This window comes from Myiozetetes cayanensis, unplaced genomic scaffold, assembly GCF_022539395.1.
Source record: "Myiozetetes cayanensis isolate MyiCay16 unplaced genomic scaffold, myiCay2020 scf3, whole genome shotgun sequence".
In the NCBI taxonomy this organism is placed as follows: Eukaryota; Metazoa; Chordata; class Aves; order Passeriformes; family Tyrannidae; genus Myiozetetes; species Myiozetetes cayanensis.
The window spans coordinates 28,353,838-28,369,790 of NW_026087521.1; the positions used below are offsets into that span (position 1 = coordinate 28,353,838).

The 15,953-nt window shown below is 35.7% G+C and overlaps 1 protein-coding gene across 38 annotated transcripts in view; it reads left to right on the forward strand.

Moving 5' to 3' along the window:
* Positions 1-15,365, forward strand: part of NRCAM (neuronal cell adhesion molecule) — a 150,266-nt gene extending 134,901 nt beyond the window's left edge. For 18 of the 38 annotated variants that reach the window (XM_050323915.1, XM_050323926.1, XM_050323913.1 and 15 more), the window contains 2 exons: positions 2,059-2,137; positions 3,922-11,206. In XM_050323915.1, the coding sequence (XP_050179872.1) occupies positions 2,059-2,137; positions 3,922-5,767 (1,925 nt within the window). In that variant the 3' untranslated portion in view covers positions 5,768-11,206. The other 20 variants (XM_050323933.1, XM_050323938.1, XM_050323941.1 and 17 more) reach the window with 3 other exon arrangements.
* Positions 15,366-15,953: the final 588 nt, after the last annotated feature.

Consider the following 15,953-nt stretch of genomic DNA (forward strand, 5'->3'; position numbering starts at 1 on the left):
AGAATCTAGAATGCTTATCTGAAGTCACCTTAAACTTCTTGAAGCTGATACTGTTAATTTGGGCATGAAAAAGATGGATGCACTTACAAAAGAACAAAAAAAAAAAATCCATACTTTGTTTTAATTTCTCCTGCTTGTTTTGACCAGTGCAGAATTTTTTATAGCTGAACATAGCACAGCAGATTATTTTTATAAGAAAATCACCTCATTAAATACAAGAATCCTACTCTGCCCAATCTAACTGTTAGAATTGTTTTATAGAGAAAGCAAAGATTTGTAGTAACAGCAAGAAGTAAGCAAGAGAAGCTTCTCATCCAACCGCCTATGTCCATGAAGTAAAGACAGCTGATTAAGGAACAATGTTACATAAAGTTGTGTGACAGGTTGAAGACATCATCTTAGGTTTTTTTCCATATATTTGGATTATTTAAAAAGAAAATGAGATTATTGAGGATATAGGAAAAGTGACTCTCAGTGGAGAGAACTGAGAAAAGAAAAAAATTCAAAGATTGAAACAAGCAAAGTGATGAAACTGAAAAGAGTAGGAAGGACTTGAAATGAGCAACCATCAAGAAGAGGGCGAAACAGAAATTTTGACTAAAAATGTAGAAGGCAGTTGGATGCTAAGGCTGGCATTACTTTGTGAATCCCTGATATGCCATTCTTTTCTCAGCTTCTGCAGAATTATTAGTTGTGAGGTATTAATTTTTTTATGCACAGCTACATATGCATATGCATGCTCATATATTAAGGTAGACCTTGAATGTTTATAAGATTTCCAGATTCAGTGTATATTGGTGTTTATAGCAGTGACTTTATAGCTAATTGTATTTCTTGTCTCATTGCAAATGTACTGTTCCACAGGTAGTGACAAATGGGAAGCACAGTTATGAAAATCTATGAAGATCAAAGTTATGAACTCTTTTTCATCATAATCTTAGCATATCATCTTGATATTTCCTATGGTTTGTAGAAAGTAGTCAATTACTTCAGTATGAAATTACAGCAGCCAGATACATCCCCAGGTTTATGAGTTCCTGCAATTATATACTTAATTAATACTATCAGAAATGATTCATATCCTCTTAGGTAACATATAAATTAATGATGTAAAAATTAAGTGTGGAAATTACCAGATTAAAAGATAATATATTGTATATTGGGTTATATAACTGTGTCTGCTAAACAAGGGAAAGATTTGAGTAGTTGCCAGAGAAACAGAAATGAAAAGGCAAGGGAAGAACCATAAAGATAATGCTTCAAGTCAGTATAGTATTTTACTCCGTGACCAGTCATTATTTAGATGAATATGTGTCATCTGTAATCATCTGGTGCTAGGGGTTTTCTGTGTCAAAGTTTCTGTGCTATGTGTATTTTTGTATAGGGACAAGTTATATGCCTGGATTTATTCTCACCAGGGAACGATGACTAAACGTAAAACAAGGATGTGCAAGAGATACAATAGTGTTAAATTTAGGCTCCAGTGCCTTATTTTGCTTTGCTTTTGATCATCTTATAGAAAAGAAGAAATTAAGAGACCATGCCTGGTTTTTCCCAATATTAGCAACTCAAAATACTGTTTAAAATTCCCTGGAGTCTTATTGTGTGAAATGAAAGCAGAAAATGTACAAACTGACAGTGAACACAAGTGAATCTGATTCAGTTTTATCAATCAGTATGAGAGGAATATCAAGAGGAAACACATGTCATAGTTAAGTAAAATTAAATTATTCAGGTATCAATAAACAATAATTTTGATAATAATATAAGTAAATTATTTTAGTAGGATTTTTAACAAAATTTTAATGCTAGAAATGAAAGGAAGAAAATGTTCTACTAAAGCAAAATGACATACAGTATTTTATACTTGAAAATAAAATTCTATAACTATTTAACAGATCTTTTTCTTCAAGAGAAAAAATGTAACACCCCAAGGCCCTATTTAAAAAAATTATTCAAACCACATTCCTGCCAAATGTGATCAGTTTGAGAAATTAAAGATTTAGGGTTTCTAATCTTGCAGTTCCATGATAAACATTACCATTTCAAATATTTTAGTGAAGGAAAAGGAGGATGCACATGCTGATCCAGAAATACAACCTATGAAAGAAGATGATGGAACATTTGGTGAATACAGGTAAGCGACTGATGCAATTTGTTATGTTCACTGTTATGTCACACATGTACTGTATATACTATCACACTTATTAATTAAAAACTAACTTTTTTTCTGTGTCAAAGATTCTGTATCCAGTGTTATATAGAACTATAGATAGCATTTCAACCACAGAATTAGAAAAAAAATTATCCAATCTTAGTGTAAGCCATTTGCTAGTGCAAGGTGAAATCCAGATTCAAACACAATTGTCTCAAAGTTTGGAATCTTTATTTAAAAAGCCAGCTTTCAGATAGTTCAAATACAAATACAGTGTCCTTTCAGTTAGGGCACATTTAGCATTGAAAATAAATAGGTGTTTTGAAAATAAATTTCCAATTGAAGCCTAGTAAAGACAATCTGCTCTTAAGTTGACTGGAAAAGAAACATTTAAAATGGATGCCAGTACTAACATCTAATCCAATAACAAGAAAGTGATGTTAATACACAGGGGTGAAGGCTACATGTCCTACACGAAAAAACAAATCTCCCCTTCAGTTTTTCAGTACAAGTTACATAGCAAGCAGCTTCAAAGCATGCAACACAGCTCCTATTCCTGACTCTCTTCCTTTATTGTAAATGCAATCTGGCCATATCTCCTGGCATTACCAAAAGCATGCCTTGGCCAGTCTGTTCATATAAAAATTATGAGTATAGCTTATTTAATAAGCAGCATTTTATTTATTGTTTTTTGATTAGAGCAGAAAATAATGTTTTTATTTTCTAAATAGGTCAATATTGTTATCTTCTGCATGGGTGATGTAGTGTAGTGCATTCCCGTGTCATAAACATTATAGAAGCCCTTTATTATTTTTAAGATTTGACATTTACAAATGTACATTGAAAAAAAAAAGGGATTTTTTTCAAGAAGGATCTACACTGTTGCCATAGCTGCTTCACAGAAGGGAAATGTACATCTTGATCTAACAGGAATAGATGTACAATTCTGAATGCCAAAGAGCAGTTTCTGTTTATTCTTCCTTGATTAAAAAATACAATACTCTGTTCCTAAAGTAGTGAGTTCAGAATAGTATTTTATTACAGTATATTAGTACATATGAATTAATTAAATTCAGCTGATAAAAAGAGAGATGTTAAGCAATGTTTGGAAGCAGAGGTAAATAAGTACTGTCTAAGTTTTCCTGGGCATTCCAGTTTGCATTCTCCGTTATTGCTCCACTGGTTTTTGATACTTGGAGTTTCCAGCAGCAGAAATTGACCTTTGTACAGAATTGTACAAATGATATGACCTCAATACATCTTTTATCAGGCTTGGAATAAGTGTTGAAATCTTTGTGGGACCTGTAGCAAGATTTGAATTTATGCCTCCATATTTAAGTGGCTTGAGTTAATCTATAGAATCATGTAGAGCTTTATAAATTATTTTATAATGCATTTATCCTCCTCATGTCTGGTGAATATGGGTAGATGCATGCCAAGCTTTCAGACTTGTAAACATAAAAGAACTCATCCTATGTACCATGTAAAAACTCCTAAAATGTATTTATGTATAATTAGTCTATATTGGGCTTTCCTCTTTTTTCCTTAGAGACAGGGCAGCAGCAGCAACCAGTCAGATTACAGAAGATATCTTGCCGCCCTCTCTGCAGCCCAGCATCACTGCAGTCACTCAGTTCCCAGTTTGTCTGCCTCACATGATGCAGTGCTTCTTTGAGGAAAAAGGGTATAGGGTTTCCCTTGAAAAAAAATGTAATTTTTGAAAGATCTAGGAATTCGAGTATTTTGAACTTTTTTCATCACTTCAGGTCCATGTCTGCTTGGACAGGAAAGAAACTGGACAAGGAACAGAAAAGAAAAGGTAGCTGTGCCAATTCTCCTGAAGCAGACCCTGTCTGTACCAAAGCAAAGTCTGTGAGATCTGACAGATCCAACTTCTTCAGAAGGTCAGGGGATCAATACTCCAGCACCAGATCAGAGACCTCCTACACCAGGAGGAGAGCTAGGCAGTCTTCAGAGCTGACAAGGGTTAGTTGTGTCTCTGCTTCCCTCTGCCGAGAGGAAAAGAGGTCAGACGAATGGAAGTACAGGCATGGCTCTAGACATCATGCTTCTGAGCAAGAGATAATGGGGTCGGAGAAGGGCTCAGATTCTCAGGCAGGACAGCCATCCCCTTTCCAGCAACCCCTCAGCTGCAACTCAATTGGTGGCTCACTGGCAAGGCAGCATTCTTCTCTCCAGCACTGGTGCAGCCAGACCCCAGACTTCAGCTCAGATTCAGAAGACACTGAGAGCTCCTGCCACAGGAAGGTAAGACCTTCTACTGCTCCTCACTTCTCTGAATCTGAAAAGAATTCACTAATGAAATCTGTAATTGTGCCTGAGCTAGCTACTGTCTTAAAGGATGCTTTGACAGCAGCCAGACATAGTATAACATCTGTGGCACAGGTTAGGTCCCGTTCAGTAAAGCATCCCAGGGTACCAATTACAGAAGTTCCAGTGGTTCCTTTAGAAGCATCTGGGAGCAGTTCCCAGACTTCTGAGTCTGACTATCTGGACAGCTTAAAAGATCAAACAGCTTTTGGGAAGGAGAAACCAGAGCCTGACAAGGCCTCCTTGGAGGTTGAGTCAGGCCCTGAAGATATGGAGGTGGCATCTCAGTCCCCTACAGAAGATCAAGAAGGACCAGATCCTCTGCGTAAATTTGACATGGAGAATCAGAATTATCTGTTCAAACACATAAAGAGGGTGTTAATGCTAAAATCTTCCAAATTTGAATGTGCTTCAGAAGAACTGCTTATCCCCTCTGAAGAAGGCAAGGTAGATAATGCACTTCCCATCCATTCAGCTGTGGAAGATCTTGTCTGCAGGATTTGGAGTAATCCTGATGCCAAGCATGAAGCCCCAGCAGTACTACGTAAGCTTTATCCTTTTCCAGTGGATAAAGCCGCTTTGTGGGGGACCTTACCTGAGGTAGACATAGCATTGGTTACTGGTGATTCTGCACTGTCAGTGCCTGATAATAAAGATGCTCTCCCTAAAGGTCCAACTGACAAAAAGATTGAGGAAGCAATTAAAAGATCTTTCAAGCTAGTTGCAGCTCAGCTTGGAGTATCTATCTACTGCACTTACGCTTCTAAGGCTTTACTAATATGGTTGGAGGAAGAACAAGCCAGATTCAAAAAGAAATGGGTCCCATCTGCTACCATGCAGAGAAAACGTAGGCTGTGTAGAATTGCAGCTAATTTTATCCATGATGCAGCTGAGGATTCTCTTAGACTCACTGTTAAAAGTATGGCATGCCTCACTGTAGCCTGGAGAGCTATATGGCTGCATCCTTGGACCTCAGAGCTAGATCTAAAATGTAAACTGCTGTCTTTGCCATACACAGGGGGTAAGCTATTTGGTGAATCCTTAGTCCAGATCATGAAGGATTTCTCAGAACACAAACACTCCTTACATCAGATGAAAAAAAAGAGTTCTCCTGGAAGCTGTTCCTTTTCTTATCCTCACAAGTGTCTGAGTTCCTTGCGTTCTCCTCCAAAGTTCAAAGGAGGGAAGGGAAAATATAAGGTCTCACAATCATTTCATGCCAAGTACAAAAAGACATCTTGCTCTCAGAGAGACACCAGACCATCAAGAGGAACTTTCTAAGAACATAGACGCTTCCGACTTTCTCAGGAACTGAGAAGAGTGAAAGATGGAAATATTTCAATATTTCTGGACAAGTAAGCCCAATCCTCAGAAAATTATTTGTTTCAAAATAAATTATTAAATGACTTAGATCTTACTGACTAATTAATATATTTTAGAGAAATGACAGCTCTCAATTTTAGGGGAGGTTTTTTTCACATTCCATCTCTGGGCTTCCCAGTGGTCTTGGGATGGCTTGGATTTGTTTGAAGTTTTGCACTCCTCAACTTCATCTAAGAGTATACTTTCTGCAGGACCAGCCAACATCAGATTTTTCTGCCATATCAATCTAAATAAGGAAATAATGCCTTAGGAAATGCAGATGTTTCAAGAAGCATAAAATGATGGATTCCTTCACTTTTACATAATAAGAGAAAACCGTGCCTCTGTAGCAAACTGCAGTGAGAAAGTAAATTGTGGACAGTCAATGCTTACACCAAGGAACTGCAAGAAACAGTATAAGTAAGACAGATGTATATTTATTTAAATTAAAATAAAAATATTAAGAGCTCCTGTTCAGGGGTATACATCAGCCTAATTTTCCTCTTGGTCCCTAAACTGAGAGAAATTATGAACTTATGACAGCTACAGACCTGTGGGTTCACAGGTAGGGAGAGACTGGAAGTTTGCATTTTTTAGTCAGCTACAAGGGGAGGACAAAATTCCATCAGTCTGCAGAATGTTCTTAGGAAGAAGAAACAGGACAAGGCAACTCCAGTAGTAGGACTGCTAGTGTGGTAACAAAGGATGTTTGCACATTTTGTTGAATTATTTTGCCTCTTTTCTTCAACATTTTGACACACACAATATTTTTCCTAGAAAGTCTTGGATATGCTATGAGAGACTTTTTGGCAGAGAATTTTGAGACTGCTAGATAATATATTACTCTTCCTTCTTGTTCTGGGTTGATTAACAATGAGAATATGGTTTGTAACTACAACTATTTTTTTCTCTTGTAGTTAAGTTTTAGTGCAGCTTGGGTGTGTTTCCAAAGGGACCTAGCCATGATTTGTGCCTTAGCACTGTAATTTTAAGCTTGGTCCCTTCTAACACAAGAGATTATCTGAGTGGACTGCTTGAAGAACTTAGTAGTCCAATTGGATTTGGCACTGGTCTTGCTTTGTTCTAAATTACACATACGTACGTACTTTGACAATTCTTATTTTAAATATTGAATTTCTGTATGATTGCTTTTTAAATCAGTACTTGATTTCCCTTAGTATAATTTTCTACCAGAAATAGAAAGAGTGGAAAGTTGATTGAATTTCTCTTAAGCAGATTTTTCTTTAAAATTTTCACAAGGAGCAAGTCAGGTTCTTTGACTAACAACATTTCTTTCAACACATTGCCATTTAAACCAGAGCTCAATCTCCCAGTTTTTCCAGCTTCTACCAGGATTGAAGAGTGAGTATTACAGACATGGTAAAGAAAAACTACTCAGAAGACTAATAGAGAAGTACTTAAGTCTTAGCTAAAAAAGAGATAGTAAAATGATTTGTTGTCTGGATTGATACATGTGCATAAGTGGGCAAACATTTGTCACCTGCACAGTCCTAACAAGTTAGAAGTGTGAGCGGAAACCTGTTAGGTGTTAGGCCAGAGATTGCCCTGGAGTGGGCAGGGAGGCCCTAGTGAAAGGCACTTCTGTGGCTTTACATGACTACTTAAACTGAATCATTTCTGGGCTATTGACCTGAGGGCACAAAAAAAGGACTTCACTGCCAACAGTTTCCATCTTCTGCATCCTCTTTCTGCGTCCCATAGCTCAGGATGTTTTACCCATTTTGTTTGGTTTATGTTGCCTTTCATCTGACAGTTATGTTATAAGGAAAAGTAGTGTATTGCTAACTGTATATTGAGTCTTTTTGCATGTCCATGAATGTGGCAAAGTTTAGTGGGAACTAGTTGCCTGCTGGACTGCAGAGGCATCGTAAAACTGTCTTCCCCATTCTGACTGGTTGCTGCATGTACCCATATCTAAGGAAGAAAAATTGAAAAGTTGAAAGAAGAAAGGAGATTTCAAGGTACATATTTCTTTTAATAACTGATGAGCTTGTGATATGGAAGTACTTTTTTAAAAAAAAATAAATTTGTACTTTTGACTTATATTATTGTTACCTTTGTACTTCTTATCTCTTTTAACAGTTAGCTGCAAGTTTGATAGTTTCATTACACTAAGAAGAAAAAGAAATGTATTCGTATACTAGCAATGATTCATGAATAATATTTAGGTCATGCCTTTAGAGTATGCTTTAATATTAAATACTGTTCTTACCAAAAGGGCAAGAAGTGTATCTGGTACATGTCAATACTTATCAAAATGATTGGTACATATGAATCTTCATTGAGAAACTTTCATCCTTAAAAAGCTACTAGTATGGAATTTATTTATTTATACAACAAAAAATAGTAAAAGTATCACTACACTTAACTTCCATGGCTGTCTGATCTAAATATGGAATTCACACTCATTCTCAAGTCTTGTTTGTTTGGTTCCCTTCAAGTCTTATTTTCTCACTACTAATTGTGTGCACTGCATACATGACACTTTTCAAAAACTTCTTCAGTTTCCCACTGTAATTTTAGTCAACCCAATTTGCATTTCACTTTTTATATCACAATATTACACTAGGTAAGTATAAAAATCAGCAAGAAAAACCACAAACAGAAACTAAGTGAAATTATTTTTTATCCTGATTGCATTTTGGAATAGTTTTATGAACAGCTGTAAGCAAGATTGGCAAATCTTGCAGGTACCGTATCAAAATGTACTGCTTCAACATGTTTTTGCAATATAACATTCTATATTCTACAGCCTAAAGTGTTCTATAGCTCTGTGGGCACCCATATTCATAATGAATTCAGCAGCTTTCTGCAGTTTGTTTCTTGGCAGCGAACAGGCAATACATTCATTTCCACAGGGCACCAGAACCCGTTCTCTGTTTTGCAAAAGTAACAAAAGTACTGCCCAAAACATTGACGTCTTCACTTCTTTTCTTCCTCTCTTGTTTATTAGGTTTTTTCCTCTTTCTTCCTCAATTTCTTTCTTTTCTTTTCCACCCAAAACACTGTATTCATCTAATACAAGAGTCATAATCCAGTTTGATAAAGAATAAATGGTACCATGGCATATGTTTCCTTTTCCTGAATGTGGAGTGGAAAGCAGCCTGGATAATTCCACTTGGTTTTCTGCCAGTCTGGGCAGAACCTCTCTCTGGACTTGTGTAGTGCAACAAGGGAAAGGAATCCCCAGGTTCACATTTGATTTTTGAATCTGTTGTGACTGTGCTCTCTGACCAATGCCCACCTCTATGCAGGTACACTCCTGGGTAAATCTGCAGTTTTGTTTAATTATAGAGAAGGTAGATTCTGCATCCTTATTAAAATAGAGAAAAATCACAGACACAGTGCAAACAACTGTGTATTTCTTCATTGTTTATCTTATAAATAAACTTAGCTTGCAAAAATGTAACCAGGAAAACCATAAGAGCAACATAAAGTAGAAGTTCCCATACTCAGATTTATCTAAGTTATAAAGGAAAATCGAGCTTTTTATTGGATTAAACACAAAAATGTGGGTGCTTTTAATACAGTGATGGTGTATTATTTATTTAATATCTATTCCAGCCTACTGAATTACACTGGCTGGGGTCATACTGTATAGGGTCATATTTTAGAATATTTACACAGAGATTCATAACCAATTGAAATGTGGTACAAATGCAGTTTTAATTTATTTTCATTCCTGCATATTATGGTGTAATAATTATAAAGTTATTGACTTAAAATTAAACAACAAATCATATGCCAATGTTCTTTTTTTAATAGTCTTACCGAGAAAGCAGATTTTCTTTGGGAGAAGGACTGGTTACTATTTCAAAGGGAGGGTCTGGTCTTCATTTGACTTGTATAGCGTGTTTTAATAACTCCTAATACCCTCTGATGAGGGCAATGGGGAAACTACATTTTATGTGAGTATTAAATACTCAATTCCATTTTCAACCTTTTAAATATAGGGTCTTTCCTTAATGAACTGTCTTCAGTAATGTCTCTGTAATCTGCTTGTGTTTACAGTGTTATAAACGTTTTCTCTTTGCTGCTGGATTCTTGATATTTTGGAGTACAGTCGTTTAGATATCGCTGGCCTGTATGTTTGCAGCACCAGTGAGCACAGCAGATCAATCATACAGTATTTTTCCTTGTGGCTTGTACACGCAATAACTAAAAAGTCAAGCCTGATACTGTTAAGTTCAGACGTTTTGCCTTTGTGAGTGCTTTGAGCATGAAGGTTTTCTTACATGTATATAAAAGAGATATTTCTACCACTTCTTTTCTGGCATATATGCAGAATGATAAAATCTCTGGTATGCTTTTCCTGTAAGTATATACATATTAGAGGCATCCTTCTTTTAGAATGTGATCTTCTAAAGCCAAAAAAAAGTGATGAAATGAAGAGAAGCAGCTTGATAGAAATTTGGTGTAACAGTTTTTTAGCAATAGTTTCTCAATAGGGCTTTTGTTAGGCAACGATATGCTCTGTGCAACCTTGTACATGCTGTGTAATACATCTATATATATATATATGGTTTCTCTGGGTGTTCCAAGATATTAATTTGGAAAAAAATGTCATATTTGAAGAAATAAGGTATTGATTTTTAGGAATTAGAGGGTTAAAATATTGGTTTTAGGAATTAAAGGATTAAAAGAATTTGTTGAGTATATATTCATTCTAACATTCTGGAAATTGTAAAATTTAATTTCATTACTTTGATATTTAATACATTTTTCTTCATATTTCTATGAGTTGTGAGTCTAAATAAAAAAACCAAACTACTTAACTTTTTTTTTGTACAGTATATGCAAATAAAGTCACATATTCTGTTTAGGACAAGGTAAATAATGGCACCCAAAAGTGCATCTGGCAATAGTGGGTTTTAATTCAAAATGCTTTGGAGCTGCTGCTGAAATCTTCATCTTGAAACTGAAGTGCGATGTAAAAGATTCTGAAAACAGCCCAGCTACATCTATTTCATGAAATACAAACCTACCACAGCTGCAAATTTATTTGAGGATGCTGATGGTGCTGAAGCTTTTCCATTGACAAGGAAAGACCACATTACTTTGCTACAGAAATCTTTTCTCCCTACCTTACTTTCCTTCTTCTGTTGTCCTCCAAATCACCGTCATCATTGTCAGAATGTTATCAGTTGTGGAGTAGGGTAGGGAGGTGGATCTGATAAGAAGTGAAAAAGAATAAGCATGCGCTCAACTCCTCAATTCTAGCTACTGTAAGCTAAATTGTTGCTTTACCTGTAATACCATGAATATTTTAGCAATTTTAAGAGGAACTTACTATTGATAAAATACTGATCACTATCAGGATATGGACTTTGCTTTTCTTCTTAGGCTATTTTCATTTGTTTCTTCTGCACCCTTTTAATGGAATATGTAGGTCTCTTGAAAGGTAAGGTTGAAAATTGCAAGTCTGGCCTGCATTATGTAACAAATTATTTCAAAATGCAGCACTTTTATTTTCTTTATACTAGTAAAGAAAATCAGTATATTTCATTTAACCAAATTCATTCTCCATTCATGTTCAAGGAATCAAAGAAATTAAGAAGTTTAACAGACTAACTTCACGACACATCATAAGCTTGCTACTTTGGAGAACAAACAAATTTTTTTTATAACTTTAAAACCCACTTTTTAATGCTTGCAGTTGCATCTAAGTGGCCTCCAAGCCAGGGGTCCAGGTCTTATCATTGAAAAGTCATGCACGATGGGGAGACAAAAAAAAAAACACAACCCCTCCTCCCTCCACTGAAGACATTCTCTGTTTAAACCATTCCTAAGCCATATTTTCATGTGAACTGCATCATATTGATTTTTCTCTACAATGTGATGTGGGTTTACAAAGGGATTATAGGGCTGCACAAATGCTTTTCATAAACTTAGCATGCATGACTGATTTTGTCTTAATAAATTATACATCCGTTAATTCCATGTTTGTTTGTTTGTGTCTCCAGCGATGCAGAGGACCATAAACCTCTAAAAAAAGGAAGCCGGACACCTTCAGACAGAACTGTGAAAAAAGAAGACAGTGATGATAGTTTAGTTGACTATGGAGAAGGTGTAAATGGTCAGTTCAATGAGGATGGCTCTTTTATTGGACAATATAGTGGTAAAAAAGAGAAAGAACCTGCAGAAGGAAATGAAAGTTCTGAGGCTCCTTCTCCTGTAAATGCCATGAATTCATTTGTGTAACCACAGAACTCGATCCCCTTGTACCTTCAGTTTGTTTCAAGCACTTGCACATCTTCCTTCTCATTCTATGAACACGCAGGTAATGGAGCTCCTCACCACCATTAACACCAAGTGTTAATGCTATGAGAGTATGCAGGTCAATACACAGTGTAATGACACAGGAAGTGGTACATTAGTATGAATCAAAATACAAAATCAAATTTTGTTCAAAACTTGGGTATTTTTACTTTTTTTTCAAAGGAACTGACACAAACAATAATATCAACTTGTAATTTTGTTTCCTGTTGAAGATACAGTATAATGCATGGGGGAAAAAAAAGCTACACAATTCACAGGTAATCTTGTCTACACTATAAAAACATGGTTTGACAATTTGTTACGCAGTCCTCAGCTGAATCCCTGGATATGAATTCCGTTCTCATTGTCAGAGTGTTATAGTAGTATTTTATAGAACTTCAATGTCTTTGTGGACATTGTTGTGAAATTGGTGACTTAATGTCTAGCTATCATATGTCTTTTTGCAAGACAGTTAGGAACAGTATGTACAGTATATAATTGCTAAATGATTTAAGTATGACACTTGCATTTGCTGATGCTTTATGAGACCCTGTTATCTGCTCTTTGCTCCTATTACTTTATAGCCTTTTTAATCTATCAAGTATTACAGCAGTACAGTGTTCTATTTTTACATCAAAATACGTTGAATTGATTTTAGGGCATAAAAGATACGCATTGCAATGCATTTTGGAATTTGTACAGTCACTGAAAGTAAAACCTTTAAAATGAGAGAAAATATTCCAGAAGACACAGGACAGAGTACATTCAGTGCCTTTATACAATATGCATTCCGTAATGCACTGCACTACTCAATGGGTTGGTGCAGTAAACTGTGATTAGCAGACTACTGTCATTGCCAAATAAAGGAAAAATGTAAAGAAAAATAACGTGTTATGAAATTGTTGTGCTAAAAATGGAAAGTTTAAAATATTTTAAATTACACAAAGAAGAATATGTGGTTTTCTCCCCTTTAAAATAAAATAAATGCTTTCTACACAGTTCCAGCACAACATGTTTTCATGGCCTTAGAATATTTACAACAAAACCAAAAACAACCAAAAACAACCACCCCAAAACACAAGCAGAGTTAAATTATTTACTAACACAGCAAGGTATAAGCTCTTGTAAAATAAATTGTTAAAAACCCAAACCAGCTGACTGCACCAGCGAGAGCACATTTCCCTCTGTGTCACAGCCTGATCCGTGTGGCAGTTTGCAATTATCTACACCCTGAAGCAGTGTGGGGGTTATTGCTCAGAACCACTGGATTCAATCTGACAAGTGTGAATATGGTTTATTTGTAAAGGATTACCCTTATTGGTTAAAAAATTATTTTCTCGCATACTATATCAATCAAATGTTTACCTCCAAATATAAATTTTTATAACAACCTATGGTTGAAGGAATGCTCAGTTTCATTTGCCAATAAATTGGTTTTTCATAACTTGCATCAAGTTTAATTTTAAGTAAGCTTTTTATATGTAGATATTTTGTTGAATTTGTAAATACACTTAAAGCGTAGATGCTATATGCTTCTAGGTGTTTCAGACAAATAAACCAAGAAAGCTTATGTTGTACTGTGTAAGAAGTACTATAGCCAATGGTGTGCATGGTATTTTAAAGCATCTACATAATTTTTTTTTTTTTTTGCTATGAAAACAGAGTAGTGAACTGTTCTACTCATTTACTGCAGATTCCTAATTGAACCATTCAGAGCTTTTGCCAGTGCATTACATCAGCCCGTAAGACACCTCGCAGCTTTCATGTATATACTGTAGGTAAAGCACAACTGAAGTAATCCCAAATGTAAGCCAGCTGTAATAAGCTTCTTTCGCACCTTTGAGCTTTCCACTGATTGGTTTTCGTAATGGGAACCGAAATATGAAATTAGTTATATGAACATTGATTACAAAGCACAAAGAGAATATTTCTTAACAGGATTTGCCAACAGTTTTGGTAAAAGAGAAATATAATTTTGCTCTTATTTAATTGTAGATGCTGAATTATCTGTGCATGGTGGGGGTAAACATACAGGCTCACTTCTGTAATAGTGCAATAGATTTTGTATTAAAAATAAATGTGGTTTTAAAATTTCACTGTTTGTTCTGTTTACACGAACAGTAAAAATCACAGCAGATTCATCCTGTAATTAAGAATTCAAAGTGGAAAAACAGCATGAAACAAGTCTGGCAGAAGTTGTTCCCTTGATGTTACAGAACTTCCTTTAATGCAACCAAATTATTTACGGAAAGTTACATACCTTTATATGCTACCATTTAAAAAAATATAAATTTCTCTGACCATTTCCTGTTGAAATTTCCTGCTATTTATATTTTACTTTCATAGATGCTTTTGTTATTTATTTAGTCATATTTCTGCAAGGACAAAGAATTAAACAGTCATGTTCCATAGCTGCAAGAGTGAATAAGAGAAAGTAAGAATGCTGATTTGAAATTAAGAGTTCTCAGATAGAATCCCAGATAAGGATTTTGTGTCCTAAAGGAATTGTCTGACATACAAATTTCTGGGCATCTTTTTTTAAACAGTATATGAAGTGAGGAATTTTTAAATATTATATTTTACAGTACACAAAATCCATTGCAATGCTCTTTTCATATCTTGCCTATTCTGTGTATGAATGGAAACAGACTGGGCAGGAGGGCAGCTGTTCTGCATAGAAGACTGCAGGAGAGCCATGGATTCCAAGAGATACAGGTGCTTCAGGAGATGAATCCAAAAGTTGATGTTTGGCCTTGATGCTTGAAGAAGAGATCTTATCACTGAATCAGAAGCCATTCTGTCAGCCCTTCTATGTGAAATTGGAAACTCCTGGATATTCCAACTCCTGTCACCTGCACACTCTCAGATCTGGCACTTCAATCTTCAGATACTGGGCTTTCTGGTTTTTTGTACAGGTATCTGTTGATTTTTCCAGCAATGTGCATTGACTGGGAAATATGAAATACAGTTGTTTATGTTTCAATTAAAGAATAATTCCTGAAAAGAAGGGTCTGAGTTCCCTAGGCTTAGCTGGGAAAAAAAAGATTTCATATGGTAACAATTGGAGACAATTGGTAACAATTGGAGAAACACATTATTTGTGCATGTTCCCAAAAGTGTACTAATACATATAGTTCCTACATTTTCCTTTTAGTGATACACATTTGCTTTTGGTTTTATTCTCACTGAAGTGATTGTATAAATCTGGAGGGAATTAAAGAGGATACCCCAATGGTAATTTTTCTTGTAATCTATTCTTGCATTGTTCCTAGGAAAATACAATTTCCTCACGTAGCAGAGGCAAGTGGAAAAATATTTGGGAACCAAATGGTCTTTGTATGTTGTCTGACCCATTTTAAAACAGAACCTTTAGAAATTATATACAAAGAAATATTGTCTACAGAATGGAAGAGTTTTCTTCTCTGAAAGAAGAACTGGGGAGAAAAGCAGAAAGAGGATGGGATTCAAATAATTTCTGAAAAGCAATTGTGCTTTGCTGTGTTTCTGTCCCACTCCCTCTCTCAGTCTTCCCCTTCTACCTCAGGAAAGAACATTTCAGAGAGTGGGCAGAAGCAGCAACTGGTTCCATGGGAAGATGAAAAAACCTACTGGAATGTGCTACTTGTAGGAATCTACCTCCAAACGATGCCCCTGGGCTGGAAATAAATCTAACTGGCCATCATGTTTTAATCTTTGAAGGGATCCCTGGCTGCACTTTGTACACAAGAAGTGAAAACTTTAGACCAAACTGTCAAGATAAATACACATCAGTAGAACTTTGACAGACAGTAGATGTGATCCATTGTGACTGTAAGCAAGGAGGAAA